General features: G+C 37.1%; 1 protein-coding gene across 1 annotated transcript in view; it reads right to left on the bottom strand.

The window, feature by feature from the left end:
- Positions 1-11,468, bottom strand: part of LOC150087425 (uncharacterized) — a 108,595-nt gene extending 97,127 nt beyond the window's left edge. The window contains exon 1 of the mRNA XM_090371176.1: positions 10,961-11,468. Coding sequence (XP_090227302.1) covers positions 10,961-10,967 — 7 coding nt within the window. The 5' untranslated portion in view covers positions 10,968-11,468. The remainder of the gene's footprint in view (positions 1-10,960) is intronic.
- Positions 11,469-24,319: the final 12,851 nt, after the last annotated feature.

The following is a 24,319-nucleotide window of genomic DNA, read 5'->3' as shown; positions in this document are numbered from 1 at the left end:
ACTTTAGAATAAGTTTTTATCATCATGGGAATATATTTTTCCCAAATTCTCTGCATCGGACACCCTTGCCTGCAAGGTGCCGAGGCGGAGAGTTTTGGCAAAATTCAAGAAAGAGTTAGATAGGCACTTTTTAACGATGGAATAATATGAGGGTTTATGTTATTTCTTTTTTTTTTCTCCGGCAGATGCAGAATATGTTCACCTCCTTGCATCATTATGCCATTTTAATACTAATACTAGTTCTTTGCGCTAGTGGATTCACTCAATAATATAATGACATAGTGTGTTTGTCGGGCGGTGCCAGTGGTTTCCCATAAAACCGCCAATAAAATGTAAAATATTTGCCAGTAAAGCCAAAGAGGTCATTACGACCATTATACGAATATAACACAATAGATGAAATATTCCACTGGATAAAATAACGCCACATCTTGATTAGTATTTAGACGCAAATCGATCAATATCATTGCATATACAGATTTTGTGAATTTCATTTTAAGTAAGATATGGACCATGTGGAAAATACAAGGAGCGCTGGAAAAGTTCGTGGCCTGAGTATGAAAGGGTAGTGGTACAGTGTTAAAAAATTCTGTGCTTACCGTATAACACTTTAAATGGTAACCCACCAAGTGTTTTTAATTATAGGTCCTGAATTAAACAAAGTTGTGTGAATGAGGAAAGAGGGACAAAATCCATTGCCTTGGAATCATCCAGTATTTGGGAAAAATAGTGACTAAATCCAAAGGCAGTTCCTGAGGATATGGTTACAACATTGCGGGAGGATGTTCATTTCTACATCATGGGTAAGAATTTAACAGAATTTAGTAGCAGAATTTAAACGATAGAAAGACCTGCAACGTTCATCACTGCAGAAGTTGTTGACAGCGTGTATGATCTGGTGATGAGTGAGCGACGAGTGACAATTCGATATGTGGCAAGTCTCTTGGCCATCTTATCTGAACGTGTAAACCACATAATAACAGAGGTTCTCGCTGTGAAAAAAGGTCAGCACGACTGGTCCCGAAGTTATTGACAGCAGATCAAAAACTCAGAAGAGTTATCAAGTCAGACGAGCGTTTGCATCGTTTTTCAAGGAGATCCAGAAAATTTCCTTGCAAGATCTGTGACCATGGATGAGATATGGGTCTATCACTTTCAGCCATAGATAAAGGAGTAGTCAAAAAAGTGGAAACATGGCTCTTCTCCCCCCGTCCAAAGAAAGCCAAGTCGATCCTTACTGCTGGCAAGGTGATGGCATAGGTTTTTTCGGGTGCTGATAGTGTTGCTAGTGGATTACCTTCAGAGAGGCCAGAGGTCACAGAGGCATATTACGCATATCTTGTGAGGCATCTGCGTGAAAACATCAAAGACAAACTCTAAGAAAAACTAATCAAAAGAGTCTTATTCCACTAGGACAACGCGCTGTCTCACAAATTCGTCATTACTATGGCTGTACTGCATGTACAGCTTTGAAATCCTGGCCCATCGCCCATATTTAACAGATTTACACCATCGGATTTTGATCTCTTTCCTAATTTGAAAAAAAATACTTGACTTGCAACCATTTTCCCACCGACAGTGATGTCACTGTAGTGGATGCATTTCTGTAGGTTCAAGAGAAAACTTTCTTCGCAGCTAGAATCAACACATTGCAGGATCGGTGGCAAAGGTGTATTGACTCCAGATGAGGCTATGTTGAAAATTAATATGCTACCAGCTCCTCAAATAAATCCTTCTTACTCAGGCCACAAACTTTTCAAACGCCCTTCGTATATTGAGAAGAGCACCAAGATTAGTAGTGGACACAAAGGGTCTTTATTACAGCGGTTTTAGTGCTATTAGTTACTGCTTGGAAACAAAACATTTGCGTGTTGATATAATTGAAGTATTAACGGTTTCCTTTTCCTCTGAAGACATAAAAATATACACAATGGAACATTAATTAATGAAGAAAAGATAACCACAAACTGGAGATGAGAAAAGCTGCCTTTAGCTAAAAAAGTAATTGACGGATGTAGAGTAAGCTTCCATTTAATATTGCAGAAAAATTATGTAGATATAAAATTGAATAAATATTTAGGTGAAACACATGAAAGAAATTACTGAAGGGGTCTGTGTATTTACTGTAATTTTTGGCTTGAGATTATTCCAAAATAAACGGACCTTTGAGCATAAACAGCCCTCTTAGTGCCTAATGGGCTTTGCTTTCTTGCATAATTTTGCTAGTAATAACTCATAAATTTACGCTTTTCATTTATCTATTTTTTTTTTTTTATATTCTATATGCTAAATCGGACCTTCTCTTATTAACAGAACCATTCTGAACTCTCTCTGCTGCCAACTATGGCAATCCAGAAGCAAAATTTAGTTCGTGAAAATATGTTTGGGTCTTGGATTTCTTTTTTCTTTTCTTTTCTTTTTGGCTAATTGGGATTTCTCTAGTTCCATTTATTAGTATTTTAAAGATTTTTCTCCTGTAAAAGTATATAGCTTATTTTAATGCGTTTGTTTGTTAATAGATATCTTGGAGAACAGTGTTTCTGCTTCTCTAAGTAATGTTTATGTTTCAACAGGAATGTGTATTCGTGGTGAAGTCTGGCGATCATTCAACTTGTAATAGTAGACATTATTAATGTAGTTGAAAGGGACAATCGCTTGCTAATGCCTCGTATGCTACAAATAACAAAAATGATAAAATATATGAATATACAGAGTATTTCAAAATTGCACGGAACAAATATAGGAGCATATTCTACTGCTAAAAACAGAAAATACTTTTGAGATACTGTATTATGTTTCTATAAAATTGTCTCAAAAGTCTTTATTTCCGAGACACATAAATTTTATTTAAAAAAAATATATAATAATAATAAATAAATAAACAGAAATAAACCTCTAAAAGAACACATCTGAAGTATTGTTTAAAGCGACCCCGATTTTGTTCAATGCACATTCGGCGCAACAAATCCATGATTCCTGTTATGTTTTATTGTTTCAGGACTATTCTTTAATGGTTTCAGCAGCTCCCAAAATGCAATTTCTCCGTTCGTACCTCATTTCCTTTTGATAATGTAAATCTATATCTCTATGACATTGTAAATATATGGCGGAGTTGCCAAAGGTTTGCTGGGATCGTCTAGTACAATAAATAAATAAAAGTTCGTCTTTTGTGATAATACACGCAGCATAAAACATGTATTTCATGTGACCCCCACAAAAAAGTAATCTAAGTAATCTAAGGTAGGGAGTTCTGACTATTCCAGGCTATTTGTACTCTATATTTAAAAAAGTCAGAAACATCACAGGTAAAGTGGGCTGGTACACTGTCAAGCATAAACCACATCCTTTACTGATTTTCAAGGGATATACCTTCCATTAGTGCTCACAAACTGTTCCGCAGAAAATGTAAAAAAATGGCCAATGAGACTGTTCCCAGGGTACTGATATTCCTGTATATTCGATTAAAACTCATCATCCCCAATTTCCGGGTAGGGCCACCCGGAAATTGGGGATGATGAGTTTCAGTACGGCTTGTATAATGTAATTAGGAAGGATAGGGTAGATAGAAGGGGTGGTGGGGTAATGTTGTTGTTGTTATTTGGTTTTTAGGAGCATTAGCAACTAAGTTCATATTGCTCCGGGGATATGCGGTGGTCATTCCCTGACCTTTCCGCATCCTCCGTATTTGGTGATCACGGGTTCGAACCTCGGTTTAATCAAGAAGCATGTGCTACGCACTGCTGCTCCTGCGCACCTGGCTACGGAGGCGCCAGGTGGGGTAATGCTTCTTATCAGAAGCAGCCTAAGTGCGACGATAGCTTTCCCGGATTCAGACGTTTCACATGCTAGTATAGAATCTGTATGGTGTGAGATAGTTGGAAACAAAGGTATAATGCGAGTAGGAGTAATCTACAGACCAGGTGATTGTGAAGATTGAAAAAAGCCTCTAATTTCAAATGGAATGGGCAAATAAGCGCCAATGTCTTATTATGGGTGATTTCAATTTGCCTCTAATTGATTGGAGAAAAAGGAAAGGAAACTCGACATGGGGAACAAAATTTTTAAATCAACTAAATGACATGTTATTTGTATCACATGTCAGGGAAAGTACTAGAGAAAAGAATATCCTAGACCACATTATCACCCATGAATCAGATTTCATAACAGGGCTGACAGTAGAGGAACCAGTGGCAGGAAGTGATCACGGAGTTCTACGGTGGATGATGATGAGAGAGAGGTAGCAGCAGTAAAAGGTAAAGGAATGGGTTTTAATATCAGAAAAGGAAATTCGATGCCTTAAGGTACATGGCCTCTATTAACTGTAGATATAGCGCAGAGAATGAACACATTTGAACTGTGGTATGCTTTTAAAACATTAATCACAGATGCTTTGAATGCGTATATACCATTAAAAAATACTCCACGAAAAAATTCATCCAACTTGGAGGGTTCCAAGTTGGATGAATAGTGAATTTGCCACATTACTTGAGCAGAAAAAGGTGGCATGGAAAGGTTACAGAGCAATAAAAAGTACTGAAGCCTATAACAGCTACAAGGTGATCTGTAATAGAGCCACAGAAATGTTTCGACAGGCAAAGGCAGTTTATGAGAAATCACTAGCAAACAGAGAAAAGGGGGGGGGGATAAGGAATTCTTCACATATATAAATGCCAAGAAGAGCAGGACAAACCAGATCGGACCTTTACCTAAGGTAAAGGCGATATTATTAAATACACCAGCTCCCGTTGCAGATGAACTCAACAGTTATTTTGCATCGATATTTATAAATGAAAAACCTTTTGTGGCAATGGGAAATTGTGGGAGCGAAGTTTAAAAATATGTAAGTAATGATATTGAAATTTCGCAAGATTATTTAATGAAAAAACTTTCGAGCCTACAGGCCAGTAAGGCTCCTGGAGTTGATGGAATATACCCTATCATCTTAAAGGAGGCGGCAAGTGAGTGCATTGAACCATTGAGGCTAATTATGCGAGCATCACTAGACTCTGGGGAGATTCCCTTGGATTGGAAAAGTGCCAATGTATCTCCCATACATAAGGGTGGCTCTAAAAGTGAAGTGGGAAATTATCGCCCTGTCAGTCTGACTTCAGTGGTAGGTAAAATCATGGAGGCAATGATCAAGGGTGTAATTCAGGATCATTTGGATCGAATTGAAATTCTCAAGGATACTCAGCATGGTTTTGTAAAGGGAAAATCATGTTTAACAAATCTGGTTCGCTATTTCGAAAGGGTCACTCACCAGCTGGATTTAGGGAATAATTTCGACATTGTTTATTTAGATTTCAGCAAAGCTTTTGACTCAGTCCCACATGAGCGGTTGCTTTATAAGCTGGAACAGGTTGGAATCACTGGGAAAATCCTTAGATGGATAGCAGGATGGCTTCAGGTCAGGAGGCAGAGGGTTGTGATAAATGGCTATTCTCAGATTGGGTTGATGTAAGAAGTGGGGTTCCCCAAGGATCAGTATTAGGACCACTGTTGTTTTTAATTTTCATAAACGACGTTGTTAAAGGGATAGAGGGCGTGATGTCTAAATTTGCAGATGATGTTAAAATTGGTAGAGTGGTTAATGATCACTGTCAAGCTGAGCTTCTTCAGAGAGACCTAGATAGACTTCAGGAATGGTCAGAAAATGGCAGCTGTGCTTTAATCCAACAAAGTGTAAGGTATTACATCTGGGAAACAGTAATCCTAAAATAACTTATTCACTTGGTGGAGTTCAACTAAACCCAGTACTGGAGAAAAGGGACTTGGGTGTTACGATACGGTCAGACATGAAATTCTCTGAGCATTGTAAACAGGTTGCAAGGAAGGCCCATGGTGTCCTATCGATGATCTATCGAACTTTTGCAAGTAGAGATAGGGACGTGATAATCCCATTATATAAGGCTTTTGTTAGCCCACACTTGGAATACTGCGTTCAAATATGGAGACCGTACCTAAAGAAAGATATCGAACTTATTGAAAGTGTGCAAAGACGAGTAACTCGCCTGGTAAGATCGGCAAAAGGGTGTCCATATGAAGAATGACTTCGAATATGTGGGTTTCAGAGTTTCCAAACTCTGCAACCCACATATGCAAACCACAAGACACCTTAGAGGAGATTTGATTGAGGTGTTTAAGGCTCTGAGAGGCATCAGTAAAATGAATGAGGACGAAATTTTCAAGATTATAAATGATGCTAGAACTATTGGACATAAATTCAAGTTACGGGGGGAAATGTTTAGATTGGACTGCAGGAAGTTTTATTTTAGCCAGCGAGTTATAAATTACTGGAATATGTTGCCTACATGGGTGTTAGAGGCTGACAGTTTGGTAAAATTCAAAGGTCATCTGGATAGTACCTTCGGGTCAGGGAAGCGCATAAGATGATAGGTGTAATTTCTTTTTTTTTTTATTAATTATTATTATTTATTATTATTTTTTTATCATTGTTTTGTTCGGGTTTTTTTTTTTTTTTTTGGCTGGTGCAGCATAAGCCATAGGCTTTCTTGCACCATGCGGTGGCGCCTCCGCAGCCAGGTGGGAAGGAGCAGCAGTGCGTAGCGCATGCTTCTTGATTAGACCGGGGTTCGAGCCCGTCACCACCAAATACGGAGTATGCGGAAAGGTCAAGGAATGACAACCGCATATCCCGGAGCAATATGGCCTTAGTTGCTAATGCTCCTAAAAACCAAATAACAACAACAACAGCACCATGCGGCCATTACTAATATTAATACTAATACTAATACTAAAATGCTATGTGATGTTTAACATTACTTTCATGACTGCTTCAGCGACAGCGGAGTCCAGCCTTTTCACTGAGGTAACATCACACCAAACGGTGAAGGAAAGGGTATGTTGATGGTGAGTAGTGGCAATAGTATGTGGGCATTCTTTTATCTAGGTATGAATGCCGTGAGAGTTGAGAATTCTGTTTCTTGTAAAATATAATTCATCTGTAACTAGAACATGGGTGATAAATTGAGGATCATCTGTACATTGTACGAAGAATCACTGACAAAACTTTATTCTTATCATATGGCAACAATTGTTATAAAGGCGTAGTGTGAAATGGATACTATTGCAGTTCATGGATTTACGAATAATACGCTGTAGCTGTTGCCCGAGAGCACCACAGCCTTCCACTGAATTCTAATAACTTATATCCTGAGCCGACCTCTTAGGAAGTAACCATATATTCAAGAAGGCTGGTAATGGATCCGAGCATGCGTGAAGAGTTCATCTAAGCTTGGTTAATTCAGGAACATCTTAGCGTTCTCCAGTAAATTTCTGGCCGACCGGGCTAGCCGAGTGGGTAAAGTACCTGCCCGGCAACCCAAAGGTCGCGGGTTCGATTTCCGCCTCGGGCTTGGATCAAAGTACTGCAAAAACCTTGGGAGGTACAATATGGCCACAGAAGCCGATGCGCCAACAACTACCAAATCAAAATAAAAAAAAAAAAAAAAAACCAGTAAATTTCTGGACTTGTTTATATATATATATTTGTTTATGAATCCTTAGAACATGTAGTACCCAGTACCGTGCTGTGTTGAAAGTTAGGAAAAACTGCCTGACAGTTGTACTATAATAAGTTCTGTCGATGTGTCTTTTTCTTTTATTTTTTCTTATTTAGATGATTTTTCCAATATTTATAGACTGTTGTAATAGCAATGTATTTATTATATTCCTTTACAGTTACAATAAAGATACTTCTTAAATGACCTCCATACGCTTACAGGTGAAATATCTACTTGAACTGAGAACATTTGGTACTTGGGGTAGGAAATACTTGTACAGTACAGTACAAAGTATTTGTTCTTAAGTGTTTGCAGTTAGTCGAGACACACGCACACGCACACACGAGTTCGTCTAAAGTTTGCGATTTGGGACTCGTCGAGATTGAAATTTTCGTCTATTTCAGAATAGAAGCTACAGAATTCTTATTAACCTTACCATAAATTAAAATCATATCAGTTAGCTCGACAAAATTAAACAGATTTTTAGTGTCTCCCATAATTTCAGGTAGAATGTCAGCATTTGAGGCACCCATTTTGTTTATCAAGTGTTTTCACGCCCAGAGTATCCGTCAGTATGGCCTATACTGTACCGAATGACAACCCACTGATCTCAGATGGTGACACTACGGCCCTGCTGGATAATGTTGTGGACGTTGTTGACATTTTTTGAAGTGACCGTAGTTTTTGAGCTTCCCCGGCATGTTGCCACTGTTTAATGCCTTCACACAATTCCCTGCCACACTTAAACTCAAGGCACCGCATTTTAACTACATCATATGATAGAGCAGTCACCTAATGTGTCCAACAGGTCTTTGAAAACTTCAGAGTACAGTTCTTTTTCAAAAAAATATTTAGTAACAGCTCCAATCTCAGTTATCTCCATTTCTTACAGAATAGTACTCCTTCAGTCAGTTGCTCACCTACAACGAAAAAAGTATTATTATAAATGACCTATAATTTCGTGTATGTGCCTCAGAGAGATCTAGGTACATAATAGGTATTTCAAAAGAACTTGAAACTAATTATTTCACTATTATGGTAAAGCATCTTTCCTCATTTATTTTGCATTTATCCTAATTTGTTTTGTGTAGGTTTTTTTTTTTTAATGTAAACTCCAAACACGAGAGGTATTAGAACCTACAGTACTTGGGTTGGAGGTTGAGAAGACGAAAGAAGATATTTGTTGACATTGGACTTGAACTTCTGTAGGTTGTAATTTTCAGGAAATACGTATGAAGGAAGGTTGTTCCAGAAAACGGCAGTTGAATGAATAAACGAGGAAAATGAAAAGTTGGTTCTGTGAGTTTGAAGTTGGACAGTAAATGGATGTTGGCTGGACGTGTTCGGACTGTTTTGAAAGAGAGAGCGGGAATTATAGAAGCCAATTCAGAAGAACAGCGCCCATGGAAATATCTATAGAAGAGGCATGCAGCAGAAACAGTACGTTTATGAGACAGAGAGTGGAGAGACTCTGTTAGAGATGAATCATTAATTAACCTAACTGCCCTCTTCTGAATGAAATCAAGAAGCCTGGGAGAGGTTTTGGGGGCACCACCCCAGATGTGGGAACAATATTCCATGGTAGGGCGGATTTGCGATTTGTACAGAGTGAACAGCTGTTTGGAAGAAAAGTAACGCCGAGAGCGAAAGAGAAGTGTAGGTTGCTATTTAATGTGTAAGAATAGTGTATCCATTTTATATATCTATTTAAAATTAATATGTAATTAGTATTCCCCGTTCCAAAGTTTTGTTAAAGTTTGTTGTCATCAAAAATTTTGTGCCTTATGAACAGTTATATCGTGTATCGGGCTTTATCGTGTATTTTATTAAAATTGTAATTTACCATTTAGTATATTTTGTTTCCTTTATTAATTTATAGATCCACTTAGATGTGATAGCGGGATTTGGAATCCTGAAACGTCACTTGATAACAGTTTAGCGTGGATATTGTGCTTTAAATGATATTAGCATCCAGTTGACAGTTTTTCCAGTTGACGTGGTATTCGTTATATACACTTTCATATATTTTTATTTTAATGGGGTTTTAGCCGCTTATCGTTATTTAACCAACCATATTAAAACGCTAAAATTTAATAGCAACAAAAATAAATTAAAATAGTAGAACAAAAGGAAAATTCACGTATAATGTTTTTATCTCGAACTCTTCGTGCACATGCCTAAGAATATAGCAACAGCGTAACTTTGTATATTGTTTTATTAATGTCATAACCTGAGCGTAATTTTACTTTTACTATTGTTTATATATTTTTTAATCGTTTTGGTGAAATAATTTTGGTGCATTTAAACTTCATGCTTTTTGCTCTGTGTTTTGTAATTGCAGTCTTTCAATGCGATAGATTTTCAATCCGATTTCCGCTTAAATCGAATTGTAGAGTATTCCAACTGGGAGTCTCTAAGAACCTTTAATAATGACTTTTCATATGGATGCTAAGATTTTTTTCTGCGACAGAAGTGTAAGTTTTTATCTGCCGAAAGTTGAGGCTTTTAATCCGGTATAAGCAAACCGTAGAATTCGCTCAATTTATGGGCACGATATGTTGATGGCTCATGATCTGCCTTAGAGCATACCATGGAACAGTCAAATACACTAAGTTTAAGTGCATATAAAGATGTTGTCTAATAGTATATAGAGGGAATTTAATGGGAGACGAGGAAGTAATCAATAGTTACAATTTTCCTTTCCTAGAATAAACAAACAATCTACTTGCCATTGTATTTCTTAAAAAAAGTATTAATTTCTATAGTGTTTAAAATTGTCAAATTAATAGAAAACTTAAGCATTTCCAGTCGTCCCACTTACGAATTCTTAAAAAAAAAAAAAAAAGAATGAACGATTTGCTTTTGAACCAATGGTACTTTAAAGTGTTTGTACACTTTAAAATAGAGGATAGAGGGAATGTTAAACATATTTGAGGCAACGAAATTGTTTCTAATGCAATTTTAACTGTAAGTTATATTCTTTCTTTTCTTTCTTTCATGTTTAAGCTGAAAGTTACGGACAAATTTTCTCATATTATGCGGATCCTTCAGAATGAGAGAGAGAGAGAGAGAGAGTGTCATTTATTGCTGGTAGAAATGTTTCTTTACAATAACATTTGATTTCAGACAATAAAATGATAAACTATGTATTCCTTCATTAATTGCCAATAACTATCATTAAATAATAGTAATAAATTTTGTCGAAATAGGTTTAGTTAGAGAGTCGAGAAGTGGTATTATGAATGTGTATCATGAGTAATCATTCAAGATAAAATCTTAATACACCAGATAACAGTAACTGCTTGTCGTCTTGTATCCTTTACATATGACCCCGAGCTATCAAGAAAGAAAGAAAGAAAGAAAAAACGGGTTCGCTGTAAATGACCCGTACGACTACCTAACAAGCGACACTCTTTGTATCACTTAAATCAACATACCTGTCATGAACTCCACCTGGCTTGGGGGCGCCAGTGCTCGAACGCTACACGAACCGTGTCGTGACAGCTGAGCACGTGGCGAGCGTCCTGTCCTTCCGGCCAGCTTGGGAAGCTAGTACAGTTGATCGTCGGCTGCGAACTGACAACACATAGAACGACTGCCAGCTTTCTTTGATAAGCTCTCTTCCTCTCCAACGTGGAGATGTTTCAGGAGTTTCCCAGATGCTGTAGTTCAGGAAACTACCTCCGACGGCAGGAGTAAAGATACGGCAGCTGTTAGAGTTAAAAAAGTCGGTGAAGAGGTAGTTAATCGATGGCAGTAATCGAAATTCATCATAGATCACAGTAAATGCTTAGTGCTGACTTGGATATGAAGGAGAGAGGATGTTGGTAGGAAGCTTCCGCTAATTGTTACCGGGTTGTCATCCCCCTAGGGGAAATGCTGACAAAAACCAGTTGCCAGATAGAAAAATCTCTCATCATGGCAGCCGAGCTACAAGTGCCATTCTTCAGCGTCTCGCTCCGTGTGTCTTTCGACGAGGCATCTTACACCTACCTGGTAGGCCGAGAGGGTATGCGTGGGCGTTTGCGGGGGATGTCGCAAGGCAGTGCGCCTCTACAAACGTACAAGCTCACAAGTAACCTTCGCTGCGGAATAGACTAACGGCAACCGACCTTTCTCTCGACGTAATGTGCGGTAAGACTAGTTAAGTCATTTTCACCCACAGTCCAACGGAGTTTGTAAGCTCTTTCTTCTGATTTCAGACGAATCGTGGCTTTGTCACTACGACCGTCACTCACTTTGCCCATCTTCCGCGTCTGAGACGTTTCTATGTTGTGTATTTGTGGCGTCTTCTTGAACTGAGGACTCTGTGGGGTACCTACCCAGCATTCACGGGCGTATTTTTAGGGTGGGTCCACGAAGTCTGAGCTTTGAAAAAGAAACGTCAAGAAAATGGGGGTAAGCGTTCTTACCAAAGCACGGCGACAGTATATTCTCCGTTGTTGGCGCGGAGGGCTACGTAAGGAATGAAGTTTTATGTTGAAGTATCATATCATTTTGCGAAGACTTACGGCGTCCTGTTAGAAGCGGGAATTGGGTTTCATAAATGGGTTACGAGTTCTTACATACTCAAGAGGACAAACTCAATACAAAGTTTTCTTTGTGCTGTTTCGTATTTGGAGAGACAAGAGTGCCCTCTTGCTAAAATGTTCAGCATGCTATTGTTTTAATTACTAAAAATAAATGAGTAGCCTATTCTGTTATTTGATATGCATGTTTAATTTTTTATTTTTATTTTGTAGTCTCTCTCTCTCTCTCTCTCTCTCTCTCTCTCTCTCTCTCTCTCTCTCTCTCTCTCTCTCTCTCTCTCTCTCTCTCTTTCTGTATCAGATGAGGCACATATAAACTGTGGATAAAGAAGGGGTAGATTTAATGTAAATATAAGTCGAATAGGCGATTTAAAGACTCTTATCCGTGACTATTTCTTCTCTAATTATTATTTTTTTCTTTACCGTTTACACGCTTAGAAAATATGTACTGTAATATATAATTATGTAAGTTCTCTAACTGTAATTGTTTTCTCTCTATTAAGTCATAGTTTCAATGTTCTCTTACTTTGCTGGTCTCGATTGGAACGTCAAAACTCCACTGAACCACGTAAATAAAAATGAAATAAATATCATTCGTGTTTGCAGTACATTCGAATGTACCCTATATTTTTCATTTGCTGGAGAAAGTTGCGGAAAACAGTAATATTAATATTAATGTATTTTAATGTCACTCCCAAAGAGGAATGGAATGATATTGTCTCCTTTCCTGGATCAGAGAGGCAGAGGTGATGTTAACGGAAATGCTTCTTACACTATGCTCATTGCAGACCTTGTTATCCTTTTGAGACTAGTATTTTCCATTATAAGTTTCCTTTTCTGGTACAGCGTCAAACCTGAGTGCCATCAAACTTACATAAAACTTCACATAAATTTATATTCTAAAGTGCATTCTTTTTGTGTTCATGCTATTCCTTTAAGGTTGGGTCTTCCGTTATTAAAAGAAATTCCAGGCTTATAATGTTTAAATCTTGATTTAAACGTTATTTAAATACTAAAAATTATGTTTCCTCATAACATAAAATCAACTGTAATTTTAATATTTTTTGCTTCCTACAATTAAAATAATTTTTCTTATATACCTTTACTCTTATATTTTTTGATGTCGTCAAAAATAAGTATAGATTGCACTGCATTTTGTTTAAATATTTTATTTTTATTTTTATTTTTATGGGCTGGTACTTTATATTAGGGTCTGGTTTTAGATCTCAAATTATAGAAAAAATGGCTCTGAACTGATTATTTAGCGATAGATGCTGCATCTATTTGCATATTACATATCATCATAAATAAAAATAAAAATCATAAAAAATATCAACAAAAAAAATCAAAAATAATAAAGATGACTGGTTTCATAACACCATCTAAACTAGATGAATATTTATTTTTCATTCTCAAATACTTAATATTTAAAACAGGTACAATATGAGATGATAATATAAAGACAAACGTCATTTCCAGCCCCTGTGAAGTCGTTTTCGATTAATATTTATATTTTTAAAGCGAGTTTGACTATGTAGCTGCCCAACCAGTGAAGGATTAAAAATAATAACAGGTACTTCTTATTTAAATACTGTATGTGTGTATATATATATCTTGTACAGGCACTCACTCACTTGATTGAAAAATTTAGCTTCTAATGAGTAAAGAACACGAAATTTTTATGACTACATTCGTTTTGGCTCTCTTTTGTGTGTCGATGTGTTAGAATTTTTAACCGAAGTGTATTTTAGCAAATTACGAAACTGTCATCTCCAACTTAATGAACTCTTAAATATATCCACTGCACTACTCAACAAATGAAAAGTAGAAGTAGGTCAACAACTTCATCACTTAAAAATAACCACAGCAGATAATGGGAGAAATCAATACATGCTGTTCGCAGTTTGTAAATAATTCTCGACAGTTTATAAATGTCAGAGTCAACTCTATAAGCTTACTACATTTAGCAAGGTACAAATGTGGGCTGAACGAACTATTCAACTCAGTCACTGCCTCCAGAAAGTAACCTTTAAAGAAATCGATACACACTTTAAATACACGACTTAGTTCTACTGTATTCGATTATATTACTAGATACGAATGTAAAAATTCATTTATAAAATAATAATTGCTACATTTACAATTACAATTTGTTGTAGAGCAAAATTATAAAATATTCCACCTCCTGGAACACCAATTCAACAAAAATTCTTTTCTTTCAATGATATTCATTTATGCACAGATTAATAATGGATATCACCGATTTCCAGTTATCCACAGACAGTTGTGACATTCCATGATCCATAAAATGCGTAGATCAGTTAAACTGAAATCTAATTACGTATATTTTATTTACTAAAAATGTATATACATTTATTACTACACTGACTCACAAAATATTAATTCCATTAATAGAAGAACATATATATAAAGTAATATTCTTCAAGGATCCACCTCTGAGATTTTCTTAAAAATGAAATAATTTTCTCTACAGATATTTAAAAATAGGTTATCAGTGTCTCCGAATATACATTATATTTGTTGATAATTTCGGTACGATTGGAAAATGGTGTAACAAAGTTGTTTGAGTACAGAATATACTAGGACGAATCTTCCAGGGGTTGATTTTTTGAGTGATTTAAAGTAAAGTTCATATCAACATGGATCCGATTCTGAACTATTATGGAAATATGGCTATTAGAATTTTAAAAATAATTAGGGAGCTATGACTATTTACAAATAATAAAAAAATAAATAAGAATAAGTAGACAAATACTACAAAGTATGAATAAGCATTTTCAGGTATGTGTTTGTTTATTTTTTTTTAATAATGAATTTCAACTAGCCATTGTCCCGTAACGATTCAGAATCGGACCCGAGTTGATATGAACTTTTTTTCTTAAAATCGCTCAAGGAATCAACCCCTGAAGTTAAAAATTCCTCCTGGGATAATCTGTGTATTTTTATATAAACAACGTGGACTGAAATCGTTATTTATTTATATTTTGAATGAGTTATATGCTGCGATCAACTACACCGTTTTCAGTAATACGTTGCTTGACTACTTCAAAGTAGTCAAGAAGGGAAGCAAAAGCCTCCCTTCTTGACTCCAAGAAGGGCGGCTTTTGCTTACCTGGGCTCAGTCCGCTGCCCGAACATACACCATATTACCAAAAGTCATTGGATGCTTGTAGTTATGTACGAAAACTTGTATTTATTCAGTGAACTGCGTTTTGATAGCGTGTGAGATTCTAATGGCTGCTCAATGAGTCGCGGAAGACTTAATTTCCGGTAGTGAGTTAGTGGTATTGTGCAACACTCTTCCTCTAAAGCATTTGTGAGTTTCACTGACGAAGAGGGCTATCTTGGCCTTTCCTAATTCTGGTTTCCAGTTCATCCCAAAAGGCATTCAATTAAGTTGAGGTTGAACCTCTGTGCCGGCCGCTTCAATGTTCCGATGTTATTTTCTTCAAACTTTGCTTTCACAGTTCTTGCTTTGTGACATGGAGCGTTGTCACCTTGAAGAATATAATGGACGCTTCCGTAAAATTGCTACAATGTCGGGCACTCAGAGCTGTTCAGAACATCAGTGTATATTGCCGTAGTCATGGTTCCACCCACTTTCACCAGTGAACCTATTTCTTATCACGAGAAATACCCCAAGACCATGTCACCTTCTAACTTCACAGTTGGAATAACTCGTTCAGGTAGTAGGCGTCCTCCATATCCAAACGCTGCCAACAGATTTGGAGAGCCTGTAGCATGACTTTTCGCTACGCAGGACCGATTTCCACTTATCCACAGTCCTGGTCGTTATACCAATCGACAGTATGCATTTGTTTTTACCATTAAACATGGCTTTAAAATTGGTATTTTTAGGGAAGAGTTATGGCATATCGTTCTCTGCCTATCGTGGAAACACGTACAAGTTTGCGTGTGGCCTGTCGCAGTTTCAAAGTTACATTCTGTAGATCTTCAATTGTTTTGGTTACTGTCAGTCAGTATTTTACAACTACATGGTCGTATCTTGTGCTGTGTCACTTCTGTACTTCCATTTATTTAGTACGTTTCCGGTTGCTGACCTGGGAACATATAATTCTTGAGCAATAGTATGCGCAGCCGTATTTCCCCATTTGACATCGAACCAACAATTTCCTCCGAAACTCTGTTAGCTTTTTGTAATGTTCGTCATTCGGCATACATGTTTGAAATGAATTCTGAAATAAACCATAATTTCTTTTATATGCCAATATATTTGCATATTTTGTAGTCACGGTTTCATGAAATCAGAAGGATGCCCCATGACAACTGATAGTATAATGTAGAATGATGACAAAGGTATTCATAAGGTAGAATTTGGCGATTCGGGAGACAACAGTTGGATAGGACCCAACTTCCGAATCTCCATTTTGCTTGCATTTCACAAATGCTAACTATGTAGCTTAACGTTAGGATAAACGGTTGGTGTCTTTATATCCTTTGAATCGTCAGGTCTTAAGATTTGCCTTGGGTGGTTTGAGGCTCTACAGAGCCTCAAACCACCCAAGGCAAATTGACAATTAGAATTTGGTGAATTGACAATTAGATTTTGGTGAATTGACAATTAGATTTTGGTGAAATTTCGTTTACCTTTTGAAGAATTTATAAGGAAACGAAACAGATAAATGCATTTTTTTCCAAACTACTGATTTCTTAACTGAAATTTGTATAATTTACTCCATTAATCTGGAAATAAGTTAGACCAAATTAATCAATAAATGATGGAGAGAGAGGGGGGATAGAGAAAGAGATCTAAATTAAGCAAGGTAAAACGTCATGATCACAAAATATTATTTCAGTTTTTCAAGTACAGTTATTTTTAGATGGCCGCTTTATTTTGCGATCCTATGATCGCAGTAAGGTGGATGTTATTTAAGTAAGGTATATTTATGCGAGAGGCCAGTTGGGGGTTGACAACACTTGTGTTGTCAAACTCCACCTGGCTAGGGTCAGTCAAATAACAATCCAGTACAACAGTGGTAATCAAAGGGGCATTTCAGAACGCATATAACTGGTCGTACTTGTCGCAGATGGGATAACGCAGCCAACAGCTGAACCGGCTTGCATCCCTGTCAGCAAAAAAAAAAAAAAAAAAAAAAAAAAAAATAATAATAATAAAAATAATAAAAATAAAATAAAAATAATAAAAAATAACACAAAAACTCAACAAGATACAGTTAGCGCGGGAACACCGAAACTGGACAGTGGAGGATTTAAAAAACATTGCCTGATCTGAAGAATTCCGGTTCCTGCTAGTTCACGTTTATAGGAGGACCAGAATACGTCGACCACAGCATCATTCCTTAGACCCATCCCATCCCATCGTGCTTTTGGTTAAGAAGTACATAGATTATAAAACAATACAACAGTAGACAAGATTTTCTAATGCAATACTGAGTTCGTCTAGTATGACATAAATACTGGGAAAACAAACTCGAGAATAAGAATATTGTATATTATAGGCCAAATAACTTCTAAGTATAATGAACAACTACTGATAAGACATAAAATGAAATCATCAGTGGTTTCATTGATGATTTTACTGACCTACAAATGAGAATGTCTTATCATGGACGATTTAATACACCAGATAGTGATTGAAAATCATGGGTTGGTTATTCAGTAATTTTCTAGATCACTGTTTCTATACCAAAATGTCAGAGAGGCTTGACTTGATTATCAGCAGCGATTCATGATTTATTAAGAACCTTCAAATTAAGGAACCACTAGGTTGTGGTGATCATAGTGCATTAATGTGGGATTCTGCTTTTTAGAGTGATCCTGTAAAAAAGTCTCACGGAGAGGTTAAAGATTGGAAACAAGAAGAAAGTTTTTCACTCTTTACTTTCACTTCTGTTCGGTTGTACTTTTCGAAGATACGTTTGGAGGTAAATTGAACAACTTACGCAACAACTTTATGGAAAACAACATGAACAACTCATGGAGTAAGTTGAACAACTTTCGGAGACCAAAAGTAGCGACGATTAATGGATACTGGTTGGTTCACGCGCGCCTTCTGACGTTCGTTTTGCAGCCCGCATTTTACTTTTTACTGAAAGCAGTTAAAGTTATGAGTAGGCTAGTACTGTGGATGGGTTAAGAGCAAGAGCATCGAAAGGGAGGATTGGGTAACCTTCCATGGGTTCGTAGAGAGAGCCGGAATCATAAATGATAATATCGGAATCATGATGATAAATGAATCATGATCGGAATTATGATGATAAACGTAATGATAAATGATGAGTCCGGGTCCCCTACGGGGAAAGGCAGTATGGTCCACTGAGGCGTTTACATGCCTCACTGTGCCAGACTGCCACCATTGGTTCGGGGGTAATCCAAGGCCCATGGCGACTCTCGACGCTCCTGATTTAGGGTTGGTAAGCCAGAAGACAGAACGGAGGCTTGGTTAGAATGGAGGAGTTAAAAGTGTTCATTTCTCTACCAAACGACTAAAGCCGTGAGATGTTTGTATATAATGGCTGTAAATTGCATACAGTATATTGTATTGGCTTGTCTTGTTTTCTTGTTAAAAAAAAAAACCCGACTTACCCAGTGGATGGAGGGGAGCGATGTAACCATTGATAAAAATTCCACCCGTCATGATGGGATTCTCCAGACGGCCTGGAAGGGCAGTTATTTAATCACTGTGCTATTTTTGCCCTTAGTATTGAGACCAGATAAAGGTACTGTTTTTTTTTTTTTTTTTTTTTTTGTTTCACAGACCTTTTATTTCATTGATTTTCGTAATTTTTAGTCTCTGTATGATACACAAGAGACCAGGTGTTTTTTATTCAGAGACCATCAGTTGTCTTTCACCAAAATGCCATATACAACAAAATATCATACACCGAACTGTCGTACACAAATCATGCAACTAACTGACATGATCCCTTTTGTATGAATATATTTACAGGTCTTTATATATAGAATCACTATATATAGCATCACTACAACACTAAAAGATAATTGGCCGTATGTGTATGTCCACTTTTCTAAATATCTAAATAAAAAGGGAAAGGGAAGTTCAGAGGGAAATACCAGTTCTAAATATCTTTACTTTGATACCCAAGTTAAACATATTTAGAATATCGATCAGGAACATTAAATATCAATTATATTACACACGCACATTAATGAAAAATGTTTCATCCAAATTCATAGACCTAAGTGTATTATCAGATGAACTGATGAGCTTAATAGTAGTAGGAAAAAAAAAACTTATGATTATACATTGTCAGGTTATATGCTTACAGATTATGATTATACATTGCCAAGTTATTAAAAATCGGAGCTACAGGGCTCAAAAAGATTGAGGTAATCTCTTACTTTTTTAATTGTCAGGTTATATGATTACAGGTTATGATTATACATTGTCAGATTATACACTGTTGGGATCCAACTGTAATTATAAATTACTGTAATCAAGGTAGCTGGGAGAGGGTTAGCAGGCGAAGGCAGATTATGAGAAAAGTAGTAAGAAATTCTCTGCTTATGTTAATATAAAAAAAAAAAAAAAAAGGAAAGGGATGAATAATGTTGGTTTTCTTGATATGAATTTTGTATTGTAGAGTTTCAGGCGCATAGGGACTAAGGCTTTGTTGCGCCATGTATTGTCTGTAAATTGCGTGTGCTGTGATCGATTTTTTGTTTTCTGGACGAAAACCGTAGTTTCCAGGAGGGAAAAAAGCATGCTACTCGAGTCTGGTCAATTCCCGCCGGAACGCCCCTTTGGTGGCACGGCTGTGATTTGTTTATAACCTCCTAACTTTCACCTTGCTTTTCCATATATATTGCCTGAGCATTTATAACCTCAAGAGGAAGGAAATTAAGATCCTAACACCCATCCAACCGTCCATGACCAATAGTGAATTGTGTGAACAGATTAATTATAAGCTTCTGAACTTATTCGTGTACTTAGACAAATTTGGCTTGGCCCTAAATCCGCAGAAGACTGTAATTATGGTGTACTCGCTCAAAAAATCCCCTACGCTCGTACACCCGAAACTTAATGGCAAACCTATCCCAGTTGTTGAGACGCATAGAGATCTGGGAGTAACATTTGATACGAAACTTACGTTCAAGTCTCATATTGACCTGATTATAAAGAAAATGAACTACTTACGTTGGGCAACAAAACAGCACCTCTTGCACGTGAAACAGACTGCAACAACCGCACGATATTTAAGAACCACAGTGTATTCGGTCATTTTGTATGGCGCAGAATTGTGGGCGTCAGCCACCCCTACCGACATTAGGAGAATATATGCGAGTGAATTCTGGCTGCTGAAGTGGGCAAACCATAAGCACCATCTCCCTCAACAGTTAAGGACCACGCAGCTCTCTGAACAGCTTAAACTGCAGCGTTTACCAGACATCATTGCCTGGAAACGATTAATAACCGCAATCAAAATGATGACTGGCATGATATCATCACCATGCTTCTGGCAGCTTTGTGAGCACATCCCGCCATCTGCATTAAGAGGTACAAAATCGTTGAGAATGAAGACCAACAGACTGAAGATGGCCGACAGGTTTATACCCGCTAGTGCGTTAGAATCAATTCAGTGCCTAACACGTATAGGAATTGACCTACTAAGGCTCACAGAAGATCTAAAATATAGAAAACAAACCGCAGTGTGGTTCGCTGAGGCTACTGTTGCCTAGCAGTTGTGTGAATTTCTGTCAAGAACTGTGTGTGTGCAATTGAACAATGTATATCTCTCACAAGTTGATCAGTGGATGCGATGTCAAGATGAACTTTTGTATTACAATTGCCAGGACTCTAGACAGAAATGTAGTGAAGAGTAATGCAATTTATATGTCATCTTTTCGTGTATATTTATTGTATATTTGTTGCCCTTTCTTGTATATTTTAGACATTCTTTTATTCACATTTTATGGTAATCCCCTGGCATTTTCTGCCGTGAAGGGAATTTGTCACTTACCAATGTAAACCTATATTTAAATTTGGTACGACAAATAAAGATTTATTTATTTGAAATTGCCATTACGGTGAGAATTCCGTAGAAAGAGTGGCGCCCCTGATGGGAACACCCGAACTAAGTCTACGCAGCCCGGTGTTACTTCCATATAATTATTACAATGTACATTATACATAGTAATTAATACCTTCTCTGTGGTGCCAATTTTTGATCCCAAGCGCTATCTAGCAACTTATGCCATTTGGCCAGTTCACCTAAGATAAATAAAAATTCTCAGATAGTTTTGCTCGGTGATTTGCAGAGATATAATATGCTGTGAGTACATTCGTACATAAAGCTTTGTAGCAGTCCATTCTTTATCGTTTAATTTAATCGTTATTTTTTCATGCTTAATTAGCCACCCTAAAAGTAAAATGGAAAATTTCATCAGGAGAGGTGAAGGAGATTGCTGCAACAAGGGTTTTATATTGGGAGGCCTGTAAGTGGTAAAGATAGCTTGATTTGAGCAGGAACACGTAACCGAAGAGGCACAAAGTTATCCGAAAGTATATGAACTGATATTTAAGTTTCGGATTTTCTTCGTGTGAAGAGGACTGTCCTCTACCTTTGTTGTTATTTGTGGTGAAAAACTTTCCTACGATGGCGTGGTTCTTTCTAGCAAATTAAATAAAGCGACATTTAATCATTAGCCATGCGAATCTTGAGGTCCCACTGTTGTTGTTAAAAAAAAAAAAACATCTAATACAGCGGGGAAGAGGGGAAAAGAGGTAATTATCGTATTGTATAATGCATTGCATTACGGTCACATCTTGAATACTCCATACGGATTTGCAAAATTTCGGAATGTTCTACATCCTTAAGCGTATGGTTATAGAACATGGATGTATGGATGTAGAACTTCCTATATGCGTATGGTTCTACTATCAGAAAAGTTAAGAAAGTTAACAAACAGTTAAGAAATGGAACTGGCTCCGGTGAACCAACCATCATTGATAATTTCAAAGAAATCGGTACGATCCACTGAACTCTCGGATGGCTTAATGTCATAAAAATGTGCTTCTTAAAAGTCTCTATTAAAACTAAGATCAGTCATCTTACTGGCCACTTTGACAATGCATGCTAATGTTAGCATTAGCATTAGTACAGACATAATGATGCAAGAAAGCAAGCTTATACAGCATCAGCCAAAAAAAAAAAAAAAAAAAAAAATCCCATTTCATCCAACCATTCGCTCTAAAAGATTTTCCAGTTCTTCCTTGAATTTATTTAAGCTTTCAACTTCCACAATTGATGTAAGCTTGTTCCAACAATCAGCTGCCCGCTGGCTAAAGGCAAATTTCCGCACATCTATTCTACAACTGTCTTTCCTCAATTTGAATAGCATTGAGCCTGCTCAAACCATTCAAGGCCTTATACAGCTCAATCAGACCACCTCGCAGGTGCCTAGTCTCCAGACGCTGCATGCAGAACTTAAGCCTTTCTTGGTAAGAGGACCCCTTCTTTCCCCTCACCAATCTTGTTGCCCTTCTCTATACTCGTTCTAGCAGCTCTACATCCTTCCTAAATAAGGCCTCTAGACCTGTATATAGTACTCAAGGTGTGGCCTCACCATTGCCTTATACAAAGGGATAATCACCTCCTTTTCCCTACTATCAAAATTCCTGTATATCATTGACAAAACCCCATGACCTCCTCTCGCAGCCTGAATGTAGTGCTCGGAAAACTTAATATCTGACTGCACAATTACGTTTAGGTCTTTTTCATTCTGTACCATTCTGAGTGTAATACCACACAGTTGGCACGTTTCCCGGGAATTACTGCTATCCATATGCAGTACTTTGTATTTGTCAATGTTAAACTTCAGTTGCCACTTCTCTGCCCATCTGCCTAACTTTTCTAGATCCTATTGCAGTAGCATACTGTCATTAACAACCATTCCAACCTTTTTTTATCTGAAAACTTGAACATTAAGCCTGATATACCTTCATCAATATCATTGATAAATATAGAAAACAACAATGGGCCCAACACCGAACCCTGGGGGACTCCACTAAAAACATTAGTCCACGAAGAGCAGTGTCCATTTATTACCACTCTCTGCCATCTCCCACTCAACCATCCCTTTATCCATTGCAGCAACTTGCCCTTAATGCCATACCGCTCCAGTTTGTACAGCAGTCTTCCATGTACAACAGTATCAAAAGCTTTCCTGAAATCCAAGTAAATGATATCAAAATTATTTTTTGCATCCAGTTCCTTTGTGACCACATCGTAGTATCCAATCAAATTGGTCAGACAAGACTTCCCCCTAACGAACCCAAGCTGTGTCTGAATTATTACTGCAGTCTTGTCTGGATGATCCTGCAATGCTTCTCCATTATATCCTCCCGTAACAGAAGTTAAACAAACAGAGTTTGCAAACGTTCTTCACATGCAAAAATCTAACAAACTCTTTTTGCTAAAGGTGACGGCATTGTTATTATTTTCGGCCATCTAACACCGATCCTTGAACTTTCATAAATTTTAGTTTTAATCCTTGACTAACTCGCTAAGTAGTAAATTTCTGAATACTTGGTTTGCATAATATTATAGCAAATAATCAAGAACCTCTAGAGAAGTTAACAGTATAGTATAGATAAATAAATAAATAAATCAATTGAAATTTGTTTATAGCAGTTCTTGATTTTTTTTTTTTTGTATGCGCATTTTGTGATTTTTATTATGCGTTTTAAACTTCTGATTATATATTTAATTAAATAAATAGCAATGAAGCATACTAATGTCTTGACTTTCATACTAATGTAAGGTACTGTACAAAGAAGCAGACAGCTTAGATATTCAAAACCTAAGCTGTCGTTTCTGTGATACTTAAACACATGGCAGGAATATTTGGCCCGCATGCCGAGTTGTGAAACGAAGTGGTTTCACATTATTCGCTTTCCGTGTGTTAAAATTTTAACTGCTCTTTTTATTATTGACTACTTGGCCTTTGACCTAGAGCATCACAACATACTCACCATGCGAACTTCTCTGCTTTCTATTCTAGTTTCGACAAGTTTACCATGTGAACCTGTTAAAAATAGAATAGAAAGAAGGGAAATAGTTCGATTGGCCATGAGGCGTTACTGTGTTGTATCTGTAAATTGCGTGACCCATTTTAATCCCTTTCCATTTTTAATCTTTTGTCTCCCTACTGGGGTAGACAGCTGCACTAGGCGATAGACCTTTCGGTGTCGACACTGAACAAAACTGTACAGTGGGAGGTGAATAACTGTGTGGGGAATGT

The sequence above is a fragment of the Mastigoproctus giganteus genome, chromosome 4, assembly GCF_048544385.1.
Source record: "Mastigoproctus giganteus isolate SK-2022 chromosome 4, ASM4854438v1, whole genome shotgun sequence".
NCBI lineage: Eukaryota > Metazoa > Arthropoda > Arachnida > Uropygi > Thelyphonidae > Mastigoproctus > Mastigoproctus giganteus.
This window is presented reverse-complemented; position numbering and strand designations above follow the sequence as displayed.